This window comes from Adiantum capillus-veneris, chromosome 2, assembly GCF_014529385.1.
Source record: "Adiantum capillus-veneris isolate H3 chromosome 2, ASM1452938v2, whole genome shotgun sequence".
Classification (NCBI taxonomy): Eukaryota; Viridiplantae; Streptophyta; class Polypodiopsida; order Polypodiales; family Pteridaceae; genus Adiantum; species Adiantum capillus-veneris.
The window spans coordinates 154,488,040-154,506,184 of record NC_140932.1 but is presented as its reverse complement, the minus strand read 5'-3'; the positions used below and the strand labels follow the sequence as shown (position 1 = coordinate 154,506,184).

The following is an 18,145-nucleotide window of genomic DNA, read 5'->3' as shown; positions in this document are numbered from 1 at the left end:
CTCAACCCTTTGGTTGCTATCTGACATGCCCGACCCTTGGTTGCCATTGCATATGTAGCTCGCCAAAATAGCCACCTAAACCTTATAGCTTTTCTCACACATTCAAATACTCTCTCTCTCTCTCTCTCTCTCTCTCTCTCTCTCTCTCTCTCTCTATGAGGGTACAACTTGTATTGCAGAGTTGAGGGAAGGCCTCCGATGCGACTGTGTTGGAATCAGAAGAAGGAAGGAGAGATGGGTGAGGAGCGCAGAGGGTCACTGAGAGGGCACGAAGGAGATGGATGGGGAGGGTGCGGGTGTGGGAAGACCATGGGCGTTGGGGTTGTATAGAAAGATTCTATAGAATCTTCTCAAAAATGAATTCCTTTTTCCGCTTTCCTTTTGTGAACATGGCATCTGTAATGTGAACTTGTGAGTGGGAAAGAGCACAGGGACGCTTGTTGGGTGCATTCAAGGGCAGGGTGGCGCTTTAATGCTTTGTGGAGCTTTCACAAGTACCCAGTCCATTTTTGGCCCTTCTATCAGAACCCCGCTTTGTAGGGGGTTAGAACTCCGCTTTGTAGGGGGTTTGTTATTCATCTTCACATGCTTTGCAAGTGAGTCTAGTTGGCTGTCTACGCACACACTATATACACACCCACGTCTCAGGCGCTCTGTCTCTCTCTCTCTCTCTCTCTCTCTCTCTCACTCTCATACATACACACACAAAAGAGAGGGCGGGAGGGAGAGGCTCTTGGGCTGTCCGTGACTACATGTATTTGGCGCTTTGGCAGCAGCTCCTTCAGTCAACAACAGGTACCATCTCTGCCCACCCTGCTTTTTGAGTTCCAATCTGCAGTTCTTGTACGTGATTGTTTTTTAGAAAGATACCCACATCACGGAAGGATCCATTTTATCATGAAGACAGAGAGGCAATGACCACTTAAACACTTACTGATGACTCTCTTAATCGTCATGAGGACTACTTTACTCGCCTAATTAAGTCATAAGTAAGCATACTTTTAATCATGACAAAGGTGATGGGGATGATCCGTGACATGCTGTGATTGGCGGGCAGTAGAGGATGGGGCCTTCATATGGTTGCATCACAAAATGCAGCACCTACATTAGCTGAAACTGGAGTTTTTGTGCATGCTAAAACATGCCTTAGAGAAAGAGAGAGAGTTCTGCATACATTCTTGTGTGTGTAAATTTTTAGCTTGCTGAGGGTCTCTCTAACATTCAATGGGCCCATGTGATTGTTTCTTGTTTAACAATGCCCATTTTTCACCTTGTTTTTTTCCTGAATATTAGAAGAACCTAATCAAGTGCCATCACATAAACCGAGCTTTACAATTGTAGCAAAATGATTGGTTGTCTCGCAAAGTGTCCAACTTAAGCTTTTCACATTAAGCATGCATCTTTCTCCATTTATGGAAAGGATAGCATCCTTGATTGGTGATAGAGGCATGATGCTTCTATATACCTGCCAGGATGTTTTGAAATTGTCAACTTTCTGCTTTCCTTGTTTGTCACCCCTTCATTTTGTTTGTTGAGCATGAATGTCTGTTTAGCAGTGGTTTTGAACTTCACATCAGTTTTACCGTTCCAGCTGGAAAGTACCTCTTTATCCTGTACCCACTTTTCTGCTTTTAAGGTTCTTGCATTACTTTGCATGCATTTTATGTGATGTCAGTGTTTTGACATGTCCCTGTATCCGTGTGACACACACGTACACATTCACATGTACAAATGCAGAGGGCATACATATAAGTATTTGTTGCACTAGAGTATGCATACATTTGCACATGCAGGAACTTACAATTTGGTTACATGCTGTATGTTAGCATATGCATACTCACAACACACTTCTCTATATACAATCGTGCATATTGGCACATTGATGTGTGTGGATAATGGAGATTGTTTGTACGACTGCGCTCAAGTGCGCACCGAGAGGATGGGTAGACTATTACACAAGTTGATGTGCGTCCTTGATTACAATGCACACAGCTACAAGAGAAGCAAAGCTGGCTGATTGTGATAGTAATACCTGTTACCTATATATGCATGCAAATATAAATGGGCAGGAATGTATGACATCAAGCAGAGATTCCTATGCTCAGCTGCAATGCAGGCCAATCATGCTGTCTGTAGATTTTTGAGAGTGAACTCCAAAAGTTCAAAAAGGATGGTCTGTGGCTCAGTGGGTTGAAAATGCTTCTAGTGGGCTCCATGGAAGCTTTTGAGCTTGAGGTGTGCTGTTTGAAAACGATTGACAAATTTGATCTCATTTGCGATTTTGTTGTTTCTGTCAATGCCATGTGTAGCATGGCACATTTGGAGACAATGCCTTCAAGAAATGTTGGAATCTGTGTGTCACCACACACACACACACACACTCTCACACTTTCTTATGTACTTAAGTTACACAACATATTTGTATATTTGTGACACCCATTTTTTTATTAAGTAGATTCAGATTTTTGAAGTGCAAACTTAAGACCTTGGCTATATGCTTTTGGGTTTTCAGGTGAGATAAAGATCAAGGTACAAGAGCAATGGGAGAGGAAGAAACCCATCTGTATGTAGATCTTGAATGCTTCTTACGAGAATCTGATAAGAAAGAAACTCTGCATCACAAAGCATCGCACTCACGCATGCAAAGCAGTGATGACATCACTTTCACTGCCAGCAACGTTGTCGGTTTGCGTACTGCAAGCCTCGTCTCAGAAACTTCAGAGGCCGAAAAAACAAACACTCTTCTCCAGAAAACACAGGATTTTCTTGCTAGCATGCCGTTCTGGAGCTTATCCCAATGCATGTCTTTGCTTAAGAGCTTTGACAATGCACCTTATCACACTGACAACGCAAGTATCATTCAACAATGCGTGAGCTTGATATCTTCGAAAACCGCAATGCGATCAAGTTTATCAACCCCTATGTGTTACTCGCCAGAGTCTCGGCTATCTTCAAATGATTCAGATGAGTTGGAATCATATTCATCTGCCGGTTTCTTTGAAGACATCACGCACCTTTCAATCCACATGGTTGAAAAGCTGATCCTCGCCATGTTATCCCACCATATAGATAACAAGTTTCTGGGAAAGTGTTTGCTTCACTATTTGCAAGCTGCCAAGAAGAGGGGCTCAAACAGTCGGGGCGGGCACAATGCATGGATTGCATCGGAGTTGGTATCATTGGAGGCATTTGAGAGTGTGGTGAGTCTGCTGCACAAGCTCTCGAGGGTGTCTGTCCCGTGCAAGTCGTTGTTTGGTTTGCAGAGGATGGCATTGAGACTGCATGCTAGCAAAGGATCCAGAAGAAAAATCGAAGAGATGATTGGGTTTCAGCTTGATAAAGCAACCTTAGACAACATTCTTGTTTCGAGGCGGCATAATAGCGGTACTTTGTATGATGTGAATTTGGTTCTTCGGTTGGTGAAGCTATTTCTGAGGAAGCAAGCAGATGCACATCTAGTGTAAGCATTACTCTTTTGTCCCTATGTATAAGTATATGTATATGTGCATGAGCATGTGCTCTCCTGTTTGTGTGCATGCATGTTTTTGTGCATGCTCTTCTTCGTCCAATTGCGTTCCCTCTTAACATGTGGTGTAATGCTAATAGACTTGACGTCGGGCCTGTCAAGAGAGTGGGATGCCTTATGGATAAGTACTTGACGGAAATTGCGCCAGATCCCAACCTTACTGGAGCCCAGTTCAGGGCTGTGGCAGAGTGTCTCCCTGACTTTGCAAGAGACTCACATGATGATTTGTACCAGGCACTGGATATGTTTTTGGAGGTCAGTCTCTTTTAAGTTGTATGTGTATATCTTTGCATCATGCATTTTCACACAAAATGCTTTCGTGTGCTCATATTGTATGTGCACAAACTGAGGCTGAAGCTGCCTGTATATCATTCTTTGTGTATGATCCTTTTGTCCTCATTGAGGTTGAATATGGTTTTATAGGTATAGTTGTCAATCTGAACCCACATTACCGTGTGTTTTATTGTAGGCACATCCAAGGACACAGGAGGAAGAATCCACAGAGCTATGCAAGGTAATAGATTTCAACAAGCTCTCGCCAGAGACGAGTAAGCATGCGGCACAAAGCTTGTGGTTCCCTGCCAGAGTCACCCTGAAGGCGTTGCTGCAAGAGCAGGCCACATTCAAGGCTGCAATAGGCGGCTATCGCCACCATCACTATCACCAGCATCAACAACCACACTATCAGCATCCATCAAAGTCAGGCGACATTGCGGTGGCCTCTCTCTCTTCTTCATCATCTTCATCGAAGTCCACACCAACACCCACACTGCAGAGGCTAGGTTCGGATGTGAGTTCCAAGCCAAGCTCTCATTGTCACCAGCGGAAAAGCAGCATAGACAGCACATACAGACCATTTACGGCTTTCAAGCAACATAATGATGACAATCAACATACTAACGATGTGCTTAACGGTGAGAGCAGCCCATCGAGCTGCAGCAGTTTTACATGGGACTATCATAGTAGCCACAGCCAGAGCAATGGGTCCAGCAGGAGGAGCTTGTATGAGCAGATGGCGATGGAGTTTCCAGAGGTGAGGGGAGAGCAGGATGAGCTAGGCTATCATCTGGTTTTGCAGCAAAATGAAGAGCTCAGGACGGATCTTGAGGTGATGCGGCACCGAGTCTCAGAGCTTGAAAAAGCTTGTGGGCAGATGAGGTCCAAAGTGTCCAACTACACACGGCCTAAACGCCTCCTCTGCTGATAATATAAAATAGCCATGACAATCAAACACACAAAACCACCTAGAAGGGAGAACCATCTCAGCAAAAAGGCCGATTTCACAACAGTGGCCATGGCAATCTAACACACCAAACCATGTAGAAGAACAAACCTCTTGTTTTTTCCCCTCCCCTCAGTGCACGTGTTTAAGCCCTTCTTTTGTCACTTACCCATGTAGTCTCTCAAGTTCCACCTTTACTCTTATCCATTAGCAAGCGGTGCACAGATGGCCTTGGCTCTATTTTCCCTGATGAACTTTCTCTAACTCTTTTGTCTCTCTTCACAATTGGCGTTTAAGGAGACTCTGTCGGTCGGTCTTGGAAGGTCACCATGAAGAGCGCTCTCTCTCTCTCTCTCTCTCTCTGTGTGTGTGTGTGTGTGTGTGTGTGTCTCTCTCTCTCTCATTACTATGTTACCATGATGCTAACATTATTCATCTTTTGAGGAGGTCACTTCAGTTGAACACTCCCATGAAATCAAGTAAGAAGATTGCAAAGGTTGATAGGACGTTGGGGGATGAGGTGGACGAGGTCATCAAGCAAGACATTTGTGCACCAAAAAACAGAGATGGAATGTCCTTGACATTGCCAATAGGACCCTATGGAAAAAGATCACGGCTTTAGAGCGGAGTGTGTCCATCTCAAAAGCAAAGTGAAGGCATGAGATGAAGAAATCAATGAACTAAAGGAAGAGTTGGAGGACATACGCTTCTAAACCAAGCTTAAAGAAGGAGAAATTCACCCATCCGTAGTAGAAGAGCTGAATAAAATTAAGGTGTAAGTGCTCACCATCCAAGCAAAGGAGAGGAAGACACGAGAGACCTCTTCATGGATAGAGGTGCTCACCCGCAGTAAGAAGCAAGTAGAGGAAGTGGACCAATGGATCCAAGTGGCCAAAAAAGGTAACATGAAATTCCTATTTCCACCTCTATCACTAGCATGATAATTGAGGAAGAGCAAGGGAGGAAGGCTCGTGCTCTACATGTAGGAGTCGTGAGTATCAGGGACACCAACAATGTGGAAGAGGAAGTGAAAAGCCTCTATGCACGTACAAGAAACATGGAGCCAAAACACACTGAAGTATGGAGAGCGGGCAAGAAAGGAAGAGGTGATAGGGAAGCCTCCAAAGAACGTGCTCCAATCAACAGTATGGAGAGCGGGCAAGAAAAGAAGAGGTGATGGGGAAGCCTCCAAAGAATGTGCTCCAATCAACAGTGGAGGAGAGGAAGGACTTCCTCAAAAAGAGGCTTACCGGGGATGGGAATGGAGCGAACTCTAAAGAGAGCTTTCAGGAGGGAACTTTTTTTATTATTATTTTAAGAGAGCCTCAATATATATATATATATATATTCAAAAAATTTGTTGTCCACTATCTCTATAAGCTCTCAACATAATGCCCTCTATGTTTGCCAAACAAGACTTTCTTTAGTCGACACCACTTTAGTAGGAAATACATACAAGCCACCATAATGTACTTGAAATACTTTTTTTGAATTTCTCACAAAAGAATTACAATTTAAAAGAAAAATTTCCTAGAGGGCGAAGAGATTCTTGGGATGCAACTACTAAACATCACTCCTTGCTCAAGTGGTACGACAACAATTGAACACTCGAAGCAGATCCTAGCTTGCTTTGATGGATAAACATATTGTGGTTCATATCTAAGCCAAATAGCGAAGGAAGATTGTTGGAATTAGGGTTGCAGGAAAAGACACATTGCTTGGAGAAGACGAAGGAAGCTCAAGACACACAATTGAGAGTGTTTTACTTAGTGTGCAATGGAAAGATAGATAGCCCTAGAGTGATGGGCGTATATACAATGCACGGGGGAAAAAACCTCCTTAAGAGTGAAAAAATGCCCCGGCAGTCCTAGTGTGTTCACACACATCACTACCACATGTATATGGTAACAAATCCCCCTAGAGTGATGCGGTGAACGAGAGCTAGCACATGAGTAAAGGGAAGTGCCAAGCCTTGAGGACATGATCAGTCCACAAAGGGGAGTAAGCCCAAAGCTTTGCAGAAAGCTTCGAGATTCTCACAAGACAATGCCTTTGTGAAAAGATCTGCACGTTTGTCCTGTGTTGGCACATAAGCCAAGCTGATCACTCCTGCTGAGAGCCTCTCCCTGAGATAGTGGTAATGCACCTCAATGTGCTTTGTGCGAGCATGAAAAACTGGGTTCCTCGCAACTGCCAATGCGCTCTGACTATCAGTGTACATAGTGTTGGCAATGTCCTTTCCAACACCCAAATTAGCCATAAGGCGTCTAAGCCATATACACTCAATCGTAGCCGTGAAGACTTCCCAGTACTTAGCCCCACAACTCAAAGTGGCCACAGTAGGTTGCTTCTTGCTCAACCATGATATACATGAACTACCAAGCATGAAACAAAAAAACCACTTGTGGACACTCGCGTGTCAAAACAACCAGCCCAATCTGAGTCCGAAACAGCATGTAAGTCTGACGAAACGATCCCCCCTTGGGATAAAACAAGCCAAGATGTAAAGTGCCACTAAGGTAGCGGAAAATCCTCTTGACAGCCTGCCAATGCTTAGACCATGGGCTATGCATAAATTTGCTGACCTGTGAGACTGCAAACTGAATATCCGGCCTCGTGTTGCATACATAAATGACAGCACTTTGGTAAAGAGTGACATCAGCAGGATCACCAGCATCATGTAGACTTAACTTCAGACCTGTTTCCATGGGAGTGGCAATAGGTTTGCAATCCTCAAGTCCAAACTTACATAGCAATGTCTCTATGTAACTTTTTTGACACAAGGAAATACCACCATCATACTGCTTACACTGTATCCCCAAGTAATGATGCAACAGCCCCAAATCTTTCATCTTGAAAGTAGCATTCAAATCAGCCTTAAACTCAAGAATATGTCTCTCATTTGGTCCAGTGATCAGCAAATCTTCTATGTAAAGAACCACAATGAGAAGTACATCACCCTCACGCTCTACATACAATGTGCTTTCTGTTGGACTGTTACGAAAGCCTCGTTTGACCAAATGAGTGTCGGATTTCTCATACCAAGCATGAGGAGATTGCTTCAACCCATACAAAGACTTCTTACATCTGCACACTTTGTCCTCTTGTCCTTTCTTGACAAAACCGCGAGGTTGTGTTACATAAACTTCCTCAAATATGTCACCATTCAAGAAAGCAGTAACAATTTCTGATTGATGTACATCCCAACCAAAATGAGCTGCCAATGCACATAGAAAACGCACAGTAGTCATATGACAAGTGGGAGCAAAAGCTTCTTCATAGTCTATGCCTTTTTGTTGTGCATAGCCCTTTGCAACAAGTCGAGCCTTATGGCGATCGATCTCACCATCCGGCTTGCGTTTCAACTTGTAAACCCACTTCGTACCAATGGCCTTTTTGCCAGGAGGCAAATCACATAAAGTCCATGTGTCATTTTCTATAAGTGCATCATATTCTGATTACATGGTAGCCATCCAATTTTTTGAGTTATGTGCTTCATCAAAAGATAGAGGTTCCTCAACATCATGTAAACTAGACACAGCCAAAGCATAACAATCTGAAGCAGAAGATGCATGGCGAGAGCCTGAACGAGTACGACTAGACAAAGGTGCATCCAATTTACTATCACGCAAAGTGTGCACCAGCCATTTTGGCATACCTCTAGCGTGCTCATTTTCAGCCCTTTCCTCATCAAGTAGATCATGTACATCTGCATCAGTAACAGTCTGATCTATAACATTTTCGAAAACCCCCATAGGTTGTACATTTGCCTCATTGGAATCTACATTCAAACTTCCACCACTAAAAAGAGGCAACAAAGTGTCATAAATGTCCTGTGAGCTTACATTATTGTCTCTAGTACATGAGAGCAAGGGCTGAACAAAATCTTCCACAAACACTACATCTCGTGAAACCAAAATATGCTTTTTTTGCGGATGATACAACCTGTAACCTTTGCTTTCAGCGCTATAACCAACAAAAATACATTTGACAGCCTTATCATCCAATTTTCTGCACTGTGTTTGTGGCACCAAAGCATATGCCAAACATCCAAAAATACGCATGTGCTTAATAGAAGGCTTTCTATCATGCCATGCTTCATATGGAGTAATAGACTGCAAAGCTTTCGTAGGAAACTTGTTAAGTACATAAGTGGCATACATGATGGGTGGCCTCAAGCCAAAAAGAATGCGGCAAAGTTTGACTTTTGACCATACATCGTGCCGTTTCCGTAAGTGACCTGTTTTCTCTCTCAGCAACACCATTTTGCTGAGGTGTATAAGGCACTGTACATTGGTGTTTTATCCCACGACTAGCCAGAAATGCATTAGATTCATGAGACATATACTCCCCCCCTCAATCGGAACAGACGGTGCCCATAATACATTTTGATAAATTTTCAGCCATAGCCAGAAATTGTTTGAAGCACATAAAAACTTCGGACTTTGCTTTAAGCGGAAATACCCATGCATGCATGGAATAATAATCAATAAAAGTCATGAACTACAGGTAATTGCCCAAGGACGAAGTTTGCATGGGCCCACAAACATCACTATGCACAAGCTGCAACCTGCATGTGGCCCTAACTGAACCATCCTTTAGAAACTTAGAACGCTGCATTTTACCCAAAATACAGCCTCCACAAACATGTTTGACAGGTGCTTCAAGAGGCGGCAAAGAAGCAACCATATCAGATTTCTACAAGCGCAGCAAACTTGCAAATTTTAGATGCCCAAAACGTGCATGCCACAATTTTGCATCTGAAATAGCCCTTGAATCTACAATTGCATTTGCAAAATTTTGTCCACACTTGTCATACAAAGTGAGCTTATACAGCCCACGGCACAAAAGGCCAGATGCAACAATTTCATCACCAAAATTGAGATCATGAACTGTACATCTATCATCCACAAATTTCACTACAAGTCCAAGTCTAGCAAGTGCGGATACAGACAAAAGATTCTTCTTGATCCCAGGTACATAAAGTGCATCAACAAGTGTGAAAGAACTACCATTTGCAGCAGTAAGCACGATCTTTCCAACCCCCTGTACCGGATAAGAGGCATTGTTGGCACAAGTGCTTGAATTCCCATGAGAGACAAACTCAAGAGAGGTGAACAATTCACGATGTGAGGTAATGTGCTTTGTAGGACCACTGTCAAAATACCACACATGTGAATATGCAGCAACTGACATGCATGCATCATGGACATCAGGTTGTAAGTGCACTCTGCACTAAAAGCCCATTCTGCATCAATATCAGCATCACAGTCTCCTTTCACAGAAGACTCAACAATGGCTGCATTTGTAGTGGAACCATCATTCGCAGTGGAACCACCCTCTTTCTTCTTAGTCTCTTTGGCCTTCAACTTAGGACACCGCTTGATCCAATGATCATTAGCTTTACAATAATGGCAACGCATCTTCTTTTTGCCCTTATCACCAGAATTTCCAGAGGAATTGCTGCTAGCAGAAGCATTAGAAACAAATGTTTTGCCACTCGCAGTAGAACCATAAGACGTGGTTGCATTGTTGTTACCACCCTTTCTTTGAGAAGCAATAAAAGCCTGTTCAACTGCACGCTACCTAGTCCTGTTTTTTCTGGAAAGTGACTCTTGCAACAACGATGTGCATAATGCATCACACTTGACAACTTCAAGATTTCCTTGGGTCATAAGTCTCCAAGTACTAGCAAAAGTCTTGTAAGAATCCGGTAAGGCATCAAGAACAGTCTGCACAAGGGAACTGTATGAAATGACTTCACTTACAGAAATAAGTTGCTAGTTGATATCCTTGACCTCAACAACGAAAGTGTCCATATCGTCTTCCTCATGCATAATCTTTGATTCTAGCTCTTTACGCAGCAAAGCAATTTTAGCCTCATTGTGGCTTGCATAAAGACCTGTTAGAATATCCCAAGCCTGTTTTGTAGATTTTGTTGAACGAATGTGAGGAGTAATGGTGCGCTTCACAGACTACACAATCAATGCATGAGCCTGCGCATCCTTTACATCCTTGCAGCAGCAAGACCTACAACATCCTCAACATCGCATACATCCTCAGAACTAGGGCGTACATCAATGCCCTGCACAATATTCCAGAGGCCCTTTGACACAAGAACATGTTGCATCATGTAAGCCCACATAGGGTAACTGTCCCCATACAATCTGTCCTCAGTAGTAGCAAACATCTTGAACACATCTGCGTTGTTGTCAGCCATGGAAAATGTCTGCACTTGATGTGAAAACTGCCTGAAATGAGGAGAAACTGAGTGAGACCATCACATGCTATATAGCACAACCCGCAGTAGACTGTATAGAACCTGTTATGCACAAAATGACAATGACAGAAATTTTTTGCACTAAATGACGAAATTGCCTGTGGTGTAGGCCTGCCTGTAGTGGAAACAGAGGCCGAAATGAGCCCGAATCAAAAACCTGAGCAGACTAAGCTTTACAAGCCTTCCAAAAATATTTGTCGACCTACGAACCCTCCCAAATCTCACAAAAATTGGAGAAAGTGAGCAGGCATGTGCTGGAGCTGCAAACGACTAAGCCTAGGAGGACGCACCCTGCTCTGATACCAATTGTTGCAATTAGGTTTGCAGGAAAACACACACAGGTTGGAGAAGATGAAGGAAGCTCAAGGCACACAACTGAGAGTGTTTTACTTAGTGTGCAATGGAAAGATAGATAGCCCTAGAGTGATAAGCGTATATACAATGCACGGGGGAAAAAACCTCCTAAAGAGGGAAAAAATTCCCCGGCGGTCCTAGTGTGTTCACACACATCACTACCACATATATATGGTAACAAAGATCAAGGAAATATGCTTGCGAGCCATGTACGGTTTTTTCTGTGCTACTCGCTTTTTGCAAAGTCTCCACATGTACACACTAAGCTACATACGATATGAACTTCATACCTCTCACTTCGGACCTATGAACCGGATGTTTCTACCACAAATTTCTTATGTATGCTCGTCTTAACAATAGTGTGTTGCAAAAGTTGTGCTTCCATGGTTACTAGTGAGTTAATTCTCTTGGAGGCTTGAATTGAAACTCCTAGCTGATAACGCAAATTGTTTGTTTCTTTAAATGTAATAATTTTTATTGTGAACCCTCCTGACTCCAAATTTTGCAACTCGGAAGTAGACAAGTTTCTTCCCTTTTCCACTGGCCATATGCAGGGTATCCTAGCCGGGGATTGAGTGATTATGTTACAAATCTGCCAAGTGTGATCAACACTATCATTACAAAACCACATGAATAATGCCTTTGAATCTTTACCATGAGCAATATCTACCTCACTTTCCCAAGTTCTGAATACCCAAAAGGATGGTGCATCAACACTTGTACCAATGTTTTTTATATTCTTTTTGCATATTTTGGCTCTAGACTCTAATCACCCCTGGCGTTGAACTCTATTGCCCTTTAGTATACAACAAATTACCCACATTGTCTTATGGATGTCTGTCTCCTCAACCACTAGTCCACCCTCTTGTTCATCGCCTTTTTGATTGGCCACCTTGGCAGCTGCTTGGATACCTCCACGATTATGCGAAATGTTTTGTCTCAGAAACTCGGATCGATGTGAAGCATTTTCTTCCTCACAATTTACATGCCCAGCTTGTTTTTTCTTCCTAGATATTGTCATACTATCCCCTTCAATTGTTGGTTGTTGATAGAGAGGCATACTTCCAAGGTGATCCTCACAATCTCTCTTGAAATACTCTCTTGCAATATCAGATGGTGTGGGTGCTCGTCCTTGTTATGCATGACAAGATAACTTTTTTGCAGAAGGTCGAGCCCCATGATATCTACCCTCCACAAAAGCAAGCATTTTCACACTTTGAAGCAAAGCGTTCGATAGATTAGACATGCATGCATCATACAAGCTCACCGTTTCTTTGTTGCCCTCGCCTACTAGCCAACTCGCGTGCTTTGTTTCGGCCAGATTCACAATAGGAATGAATGATAGATCATCTACTTCTTGCAACACAATTGTTTTTAGTGACAATATATGCTGCCTATAATGAACTCTACCTACAATATGGCTAGGTAATGTTTATCCCAACAAAGTGTTTTCTCAAGCGAGGATACCGTACATGCCACCAACTTAGCCAACAATCCATTTGTGACGATAAGTTACAATCTGACACTTTTCCAGATGCCCACCAAGCTCGTATGTTTCTATAAAAGCTGGTTGCCTTGTCCTTGCTCTATGCACATCGCCCCATAATTCACACATACGCTTGTGCTCATCTTGGAAATTCTTATGTACATATTGAGTGGTGTGAATTTGTAAGTTTTGCTCCAATGAAACAAGCAAAAGTGCTCTCTTCGTTCCATAACATTGTTAGGACCTCCGCTAAACACCGTGAAAATTGCTTTCCAATTTGCTCCAACCTCATCGGATATTAATCCTCTAAAATCAGCTAGACGGTGTCGCTTATCCAACAATATCACATGCATCATTTCCCAGAACATGATTTGTGCCTGTGTGTCTTCTTCTTTCATCTCACGTACAACAATGGTTTGAATCTCTTGAATTCTGCATAGATGAAGGGTTGTTCAATGCCTCAAACAAACAAGAAAATATTTGCAATTTGTTTAGAAAAGACTTACGTAGGATCGTAAACATGTGCTACCAGTGTTGTCCCCCCCCCCCCCCCCCCCCCCCCCCCCCCCCCCCCCCCCAACCCTTTGTACGTGATCAAAGCAAACCCAACTCATTTTCAAGTCTCCATTCCCATCTTGTCGCATTCTATTGACTAGCTTGACACCAACGAGGGTCCGTTGATTGACATTTTAAATACGTGACATCTTTTAGTTGGATCTGTAGATTGTCCTGGAAATAGCATGCCATGAAAAAACTCATATTCGCAAGTGTTCTTCAGCCTTACCACTGAGACTCGTCACTAACTCCAATCCTTGTAGAAGTGGCTTCTCTCATCACGTGCTTAAACCTCGTAATGTGGGCACTATTTGCATGTCTACAAGAACGTTGAACATGTTCCTAGATAAGTTGCAATATTGTCTTTGTGTATGGATCAATGGCCGCATCTCTTCCAATATAGAGAGAAGCTTGTTGCTATTTAGCGATTCTCCGTTTTCTCAAAAAACTGCTCCCATCACCATCTGCTTTGCAAGATTTAGCTGCAAATGCCTAGGACCAATCATAGGTGTTTCTGCCACCACACGAGACACAAACTCCCTCGTCCTTTGTATTGCCGATGGCAAAACACCCTTTGCAACAGGATGGTTATGGCTTCCGAGGTTGATGAACAAGGGGGTCCAACTGTTCTCAGCAAGTAAGTAATAAATAGTACAAGGACATTCCCGAAGTAGAACTGGAATTTTCTCACAATGGAAGCATCTTAAAGTTTTGTTTGTTGAGCTTAACATACCTACAGACAAAATTGATGTCATCAACTTCCCAGTCCAAGACGCCTCGTTTGGGTGTCCATGTATTGCTCTGATAGAGCATGTATTGTTTTTGCAGATAAGATGTCCACCACATTTTCTTCGCTTGAAGTATAGCCGGATACTTCATTCTAGATTGAACATGCTTAACCCAACAATGGCCGTCATACTTCGATCCCCACTAGTTTGGAAACACCATTTGGTACATGATCAAGCTCGTAAATGCAATCACCATTATACACTTGTGGTACTTCTACAACCTTCTTCTTGATCAAACACCTAGAATCATTCTGCTCAGCTTGGGGTATTGGTGGCTATTTAGCACTATGTACTCGAATGTACTCTGTATTTTCTCAAGCCTGTTTGAACTAGAAGGAATGTTTTTATCCTTGTTCTCTTTATTTATCCAAACATCTTTCATTGAAGCTCGACACACAGAACCAGAATCCTAAGGTATTTTGTTTTACATTGATCATCAAATCCTTCTTTTTCTTTAGAAGGACTATTAGATAGCTCATTTATTGCCACGTTTGATGATGTGGACATATCTACACCTAGATTCGTTGTACCCTTGTTTATAACCAATAGGAATTTTGTAGACAAGGTTAATTCTAATATAAATTGAAACTGATCACCAAATGTCACACCATCTTTCACTTGAGTGTGCATATCTTGCTCAGGGGTAGACAGGATAGCAAGCATCTCGCTTTTACTACTTGCCCCAAGACCTCCAGGATTGACCATAGCAAATCTTGCAGGACAACCAAGTGATATTGGTGCAACACAAAAAGTATCCCAAAATAAAAAATGACCTTGCATGATGAAGAGGAAGCCATTGATATGAGAGAGTTGTAAGGGCTATGACTAGATGAAATTTGCTACACACAAGGGTATATTTATAGACAATTCACAATACTTTTATCTCTCAGTCTCACTACCCACCTCTCTCCATTCCCAATTGTGTGTCTACTCATCTTGTTTATCTCTTCATCTCTAACTCACCAGTTCTCTCACCCTTGTTCTCTTGCTCTTGCTCCACCCTCTCTCACATTTCACATTATCTTCCAACATTGTCACCTCTCTCTCTCTCTCTCTCTCTCTCTCTCTCTCTCTCTCTCTCTCTCTCTCTCTCTCTCTCTCTCTCTCTCTCTCTCTCTCTCTCTCTCTCTCTCTCTCTCTCGCGTCCCTCTTCTCAGTTACTTTATCAATCTAACTCTCATGCTCTCTCTACTTCTCTCATCATTACCCAAATAACCCTGTAACAAGTGAAAATTTCTTAAAAACCCCTCAAATTTTAAAAAATTCGAATGTACCTCATAATAGCTGATATAACTAGGAATTTAGTTGTACAAGGCCTCTTTAAATGAAAGTGCTTGCGTCATTTTTGAACACAGATGCCTCCATTTGTGAGCTCATTGGGGAATAATTTTGTCTAAGACGCTCAAGGATAAAACTCCATTTTCATATACATTACACTGTGCAAAAAATAGGGCAAATCTATCCAAAGAGGATGCATTGGTATATTGAGAAATTTTGAAATTTGAGGGGTATTTTGGAAATTTTTACAATTTTTAGGAGTATTTTTCTTATTTTCCCATAGAAGAAGGATACTCCCTCCCTCTAGGCATCTCTCTCTCTCTCTCTCTCTCTCTCTCTCTCTCTCTCTCTCTCTCTCTCTCTCTCTCTCTCTCTCTCTCTCGCTGCGAGACAGGACGTTGGGGCACTGGCGAGGAGTGTCATCGACTTTGCACCTTATGCCCTCGTCAAGTGCGAGAGAGTGAGTACCACACACTACTTGAGTGCTCAGCTTTTGACCACATTAGGTCCTCTTTTCCCCATATATTCAGCCATGAGCTCTCCCTACATACCTTCCTCTCCCAACCACAATGTGGACTCTCTATTGCGACGCTCATTTCAGCCATTTTTGAGCATCGAGAGTCACTTATGAACTCCACTCACACCACGTGACATGTTCATTTGGTCCCATAGGTCATATTTGACCTCCCAGGACGATAATAGAACTATCTATCTATCTCTCATTTGAGCAGACTTATGTTTAAAAAAGGCACTCTCACTAACTTTCTACCTCCCCTAAATTTTTTTCTATCTCCCTCCCCCTAATTCTCTCCCTCTTCTATTCTCACACTGACATTCTCTCTCTCTCTCTCTCTCTCTCTCTCTCTCTCTCTCTCTCTCACTTGAGCAGACTTATTTTTTAAAAAGGCACTCTCACTAACTTTCTACCTCCCCTAAATTTTTTTCTATCTCCCTCCCCCTAATTCTCTCTCTCTCTCTCTCTCTCTCTCTCTCTCTCTCTCTCTCTCTCTCTCTCTCTCTCTCTCTCTCTCTCTCTCTCTCTCTCTCACACACACACACACACACACACACACACACACACTTGAGCAGACTTATGTTTAAAAAAGGCACTCTCACTAACTTTCTACCTCCCCTAAATTTTTTTATATCTCCCTCCGCCTATATCTCCCTCCGCCTAATTCTCTCTCTTCTATTCTCACATTGACATTCTCTCTCTCTCTCTCTCTCTCTCTCTCTCTCTCTCTCTCTCTCTCTCTCTCTCTCTCTCTCTCTCTCTCTCTCTCTCTCTCTCTCGGGGTTGAGTTTAGTGGGTGCTTAGAGAGAGAGCAAGAGTATCTCGGTTGAGTTTAGTGGGTGCTTAGAGAGAGAGCGAGAGTATCTCGGTTGAGTTTAGTGGGTGCTTAGAGAGAGAGAGAGAGAGAGAGAGAGAGAATGTCAGTGTGAGTAGAGAAGAGAGAGAGAATTAGGGGGAGGCGGATAAAAATAAGATATTAGACTGCAAAATGGGGGAAAATTCATCCCTAAATGATGCAATGGTATATTGAGAATTTTAAATTTGTGAGGTATTTTGAAAAGTTATACGATTTATAGTGGTATTTTCCTACTTTTCCTTAAAAATGGAATACAAGCTCTCTCTCCTTGCCTCCCCTAAACTCTCTCTCTCTCTCTCTCTCTCGTGTCAAGTGGGGACTTTTAGGGGGGGGGGGGGGGGGACAGAGAGAGAGAGATGAGAGAATTTTTTATATTTAATATTGGGCACTTGCTTACTGCAGAACAAAAAATAAAGCTGAATGATCTCCATCCTTCTCTCTTTCTCTCTCTCTTGCGTTTATTGGGCACTGAGAGAGAGAGAGAGAGAGAGAGAGAGAGAGAGAGATATGGAGGGTCAAGTTTTTGTTTTAAGGTTACAATTTATAGTAATAATATTATCTATTACAATGTGTAATAGATTATATTATTATTACAAGTAGTAGATTATATTTTTATTACAAATTGTAACCTTAAAACCAAAACTTGACCCTCCATCTCGTTGTGTGTGTGTGTGTGTGTGTGTGTGTGGAGGGAGAGAGTGAGGGTTTAAATAAAGACCTTGTACAAGTGTTTTTTTAATGCAATAATCCTCAAAGAATCACTTTGTATTGAAAGGTAAATATATCCATAAATCTCTCTCTCACTCACCTCTCTCCCTCTCTCTCTCTCTCTCTCTCTCTCTTAGTGCCCATGTAACACAAGAGAGAGAGAGATAACATTGCAATTTAGGTACCCATTGTAAATTGTTTCTTAAAGAATATCCTCTCCGATTTTGTTGCTCTTAATCTCTATCTCTCTCTTTCATCTCCTATCCCCCCCCCCCCCCCCCCCCCCCCTCTCTCTCTCTCTCTCTCTCTCTCTCTCTCTCTCTCTCTCACTCATGCGCCGCCCAGAGAGAGAGAGAGAGAGAGAGAGAGAGAGAGAGAGAGAGAGAGAGATTAAGAGCAACATAATCGAGAGATTGAGGCCTAGAGGAAGAGGGAAAGAGGCTTTTAGAAAAAAAAAACATTTAATTTTTTTTATATGTACTTGGATGGATTCCTCTCGCACACATTCTAATGCTCGATTCCAAATTAGCTCTAATCACTTGGTTACCCAAATTCAAGGAGAGAGATAATTAGGCTTG

At 42.5% G+C, this 18,145-nt stretch overlaps 1 protein-coding gene across 3 annotated transcripts; it reads left to right on the top strand.

Moving 5' to 3' along the window:
• Positions 1-455: 455 nt before the first annotated feature.
• Positions 456-4,996, top strand: LOC147463893 (BTB/POZ domain-containing protein At3g22104-like). Of its 3 annotated transcripts, XM_086491759.1 has the most exons (5): positions 456-795; positions 2,513-2,529; positions 2,604-3,460; positions 3,607-3,781; positions 3,996-4,996. In XM_086491759.1, exons 1-5 carry the CDS (start codon positions 753-755, stop codon positions 4,728-4,730), a joined length of 1,827 nt encoding a protein of 608 aa, XP_086347885.1. In that variant the 5' UTR covers positions 456-752; the 3' UTR covers positions 4,731-4,996. The 3 variants fall into 3 exon arrangements, with proteins under 3 accessions (XP_086347885.1, XP_086347876.1, XP_086347880.1); XM_086491750.1 differs by having other exon boundaries at positions 458-795; positions 2,513-3,460; XM_086491754.1 differs by lacking the exon at positions 456-795 and adding an exon at positions 909-2,235 and having other exon boundaries at positions 2,513-3,460.
• Positions 4,997-18,145: the final 13,149 nt, after the last annotated feature.

What these genes read in the sequence shown, in the direction of transcription:
- LOC147463893 (XM_086491750.1), top strand. Translation starts at nt 2,541, where the DNA reads ATGGGAGAGGAAGAAACCCATCTGTATGTAGATCTTGAATGCTTCTTA. An exon ending in CAAGCAGATGCACATCTAGT is followed by an intron (nt 3,461 to 3,606) that starts GTAAGCATTACT and finishes TAATGCTAATAG; the next exon opens with ACTTGACGTCGGGCCTGTCA. An exon ending in CACTGGATATGTTTTTGGAG is followed by an intron (nt 3,782 to 3,995) that starts GTCAGTCTCTTT and finishes GTTTTATTGTAG; the next exon opens with GCACATCCAAGGACACAGGA.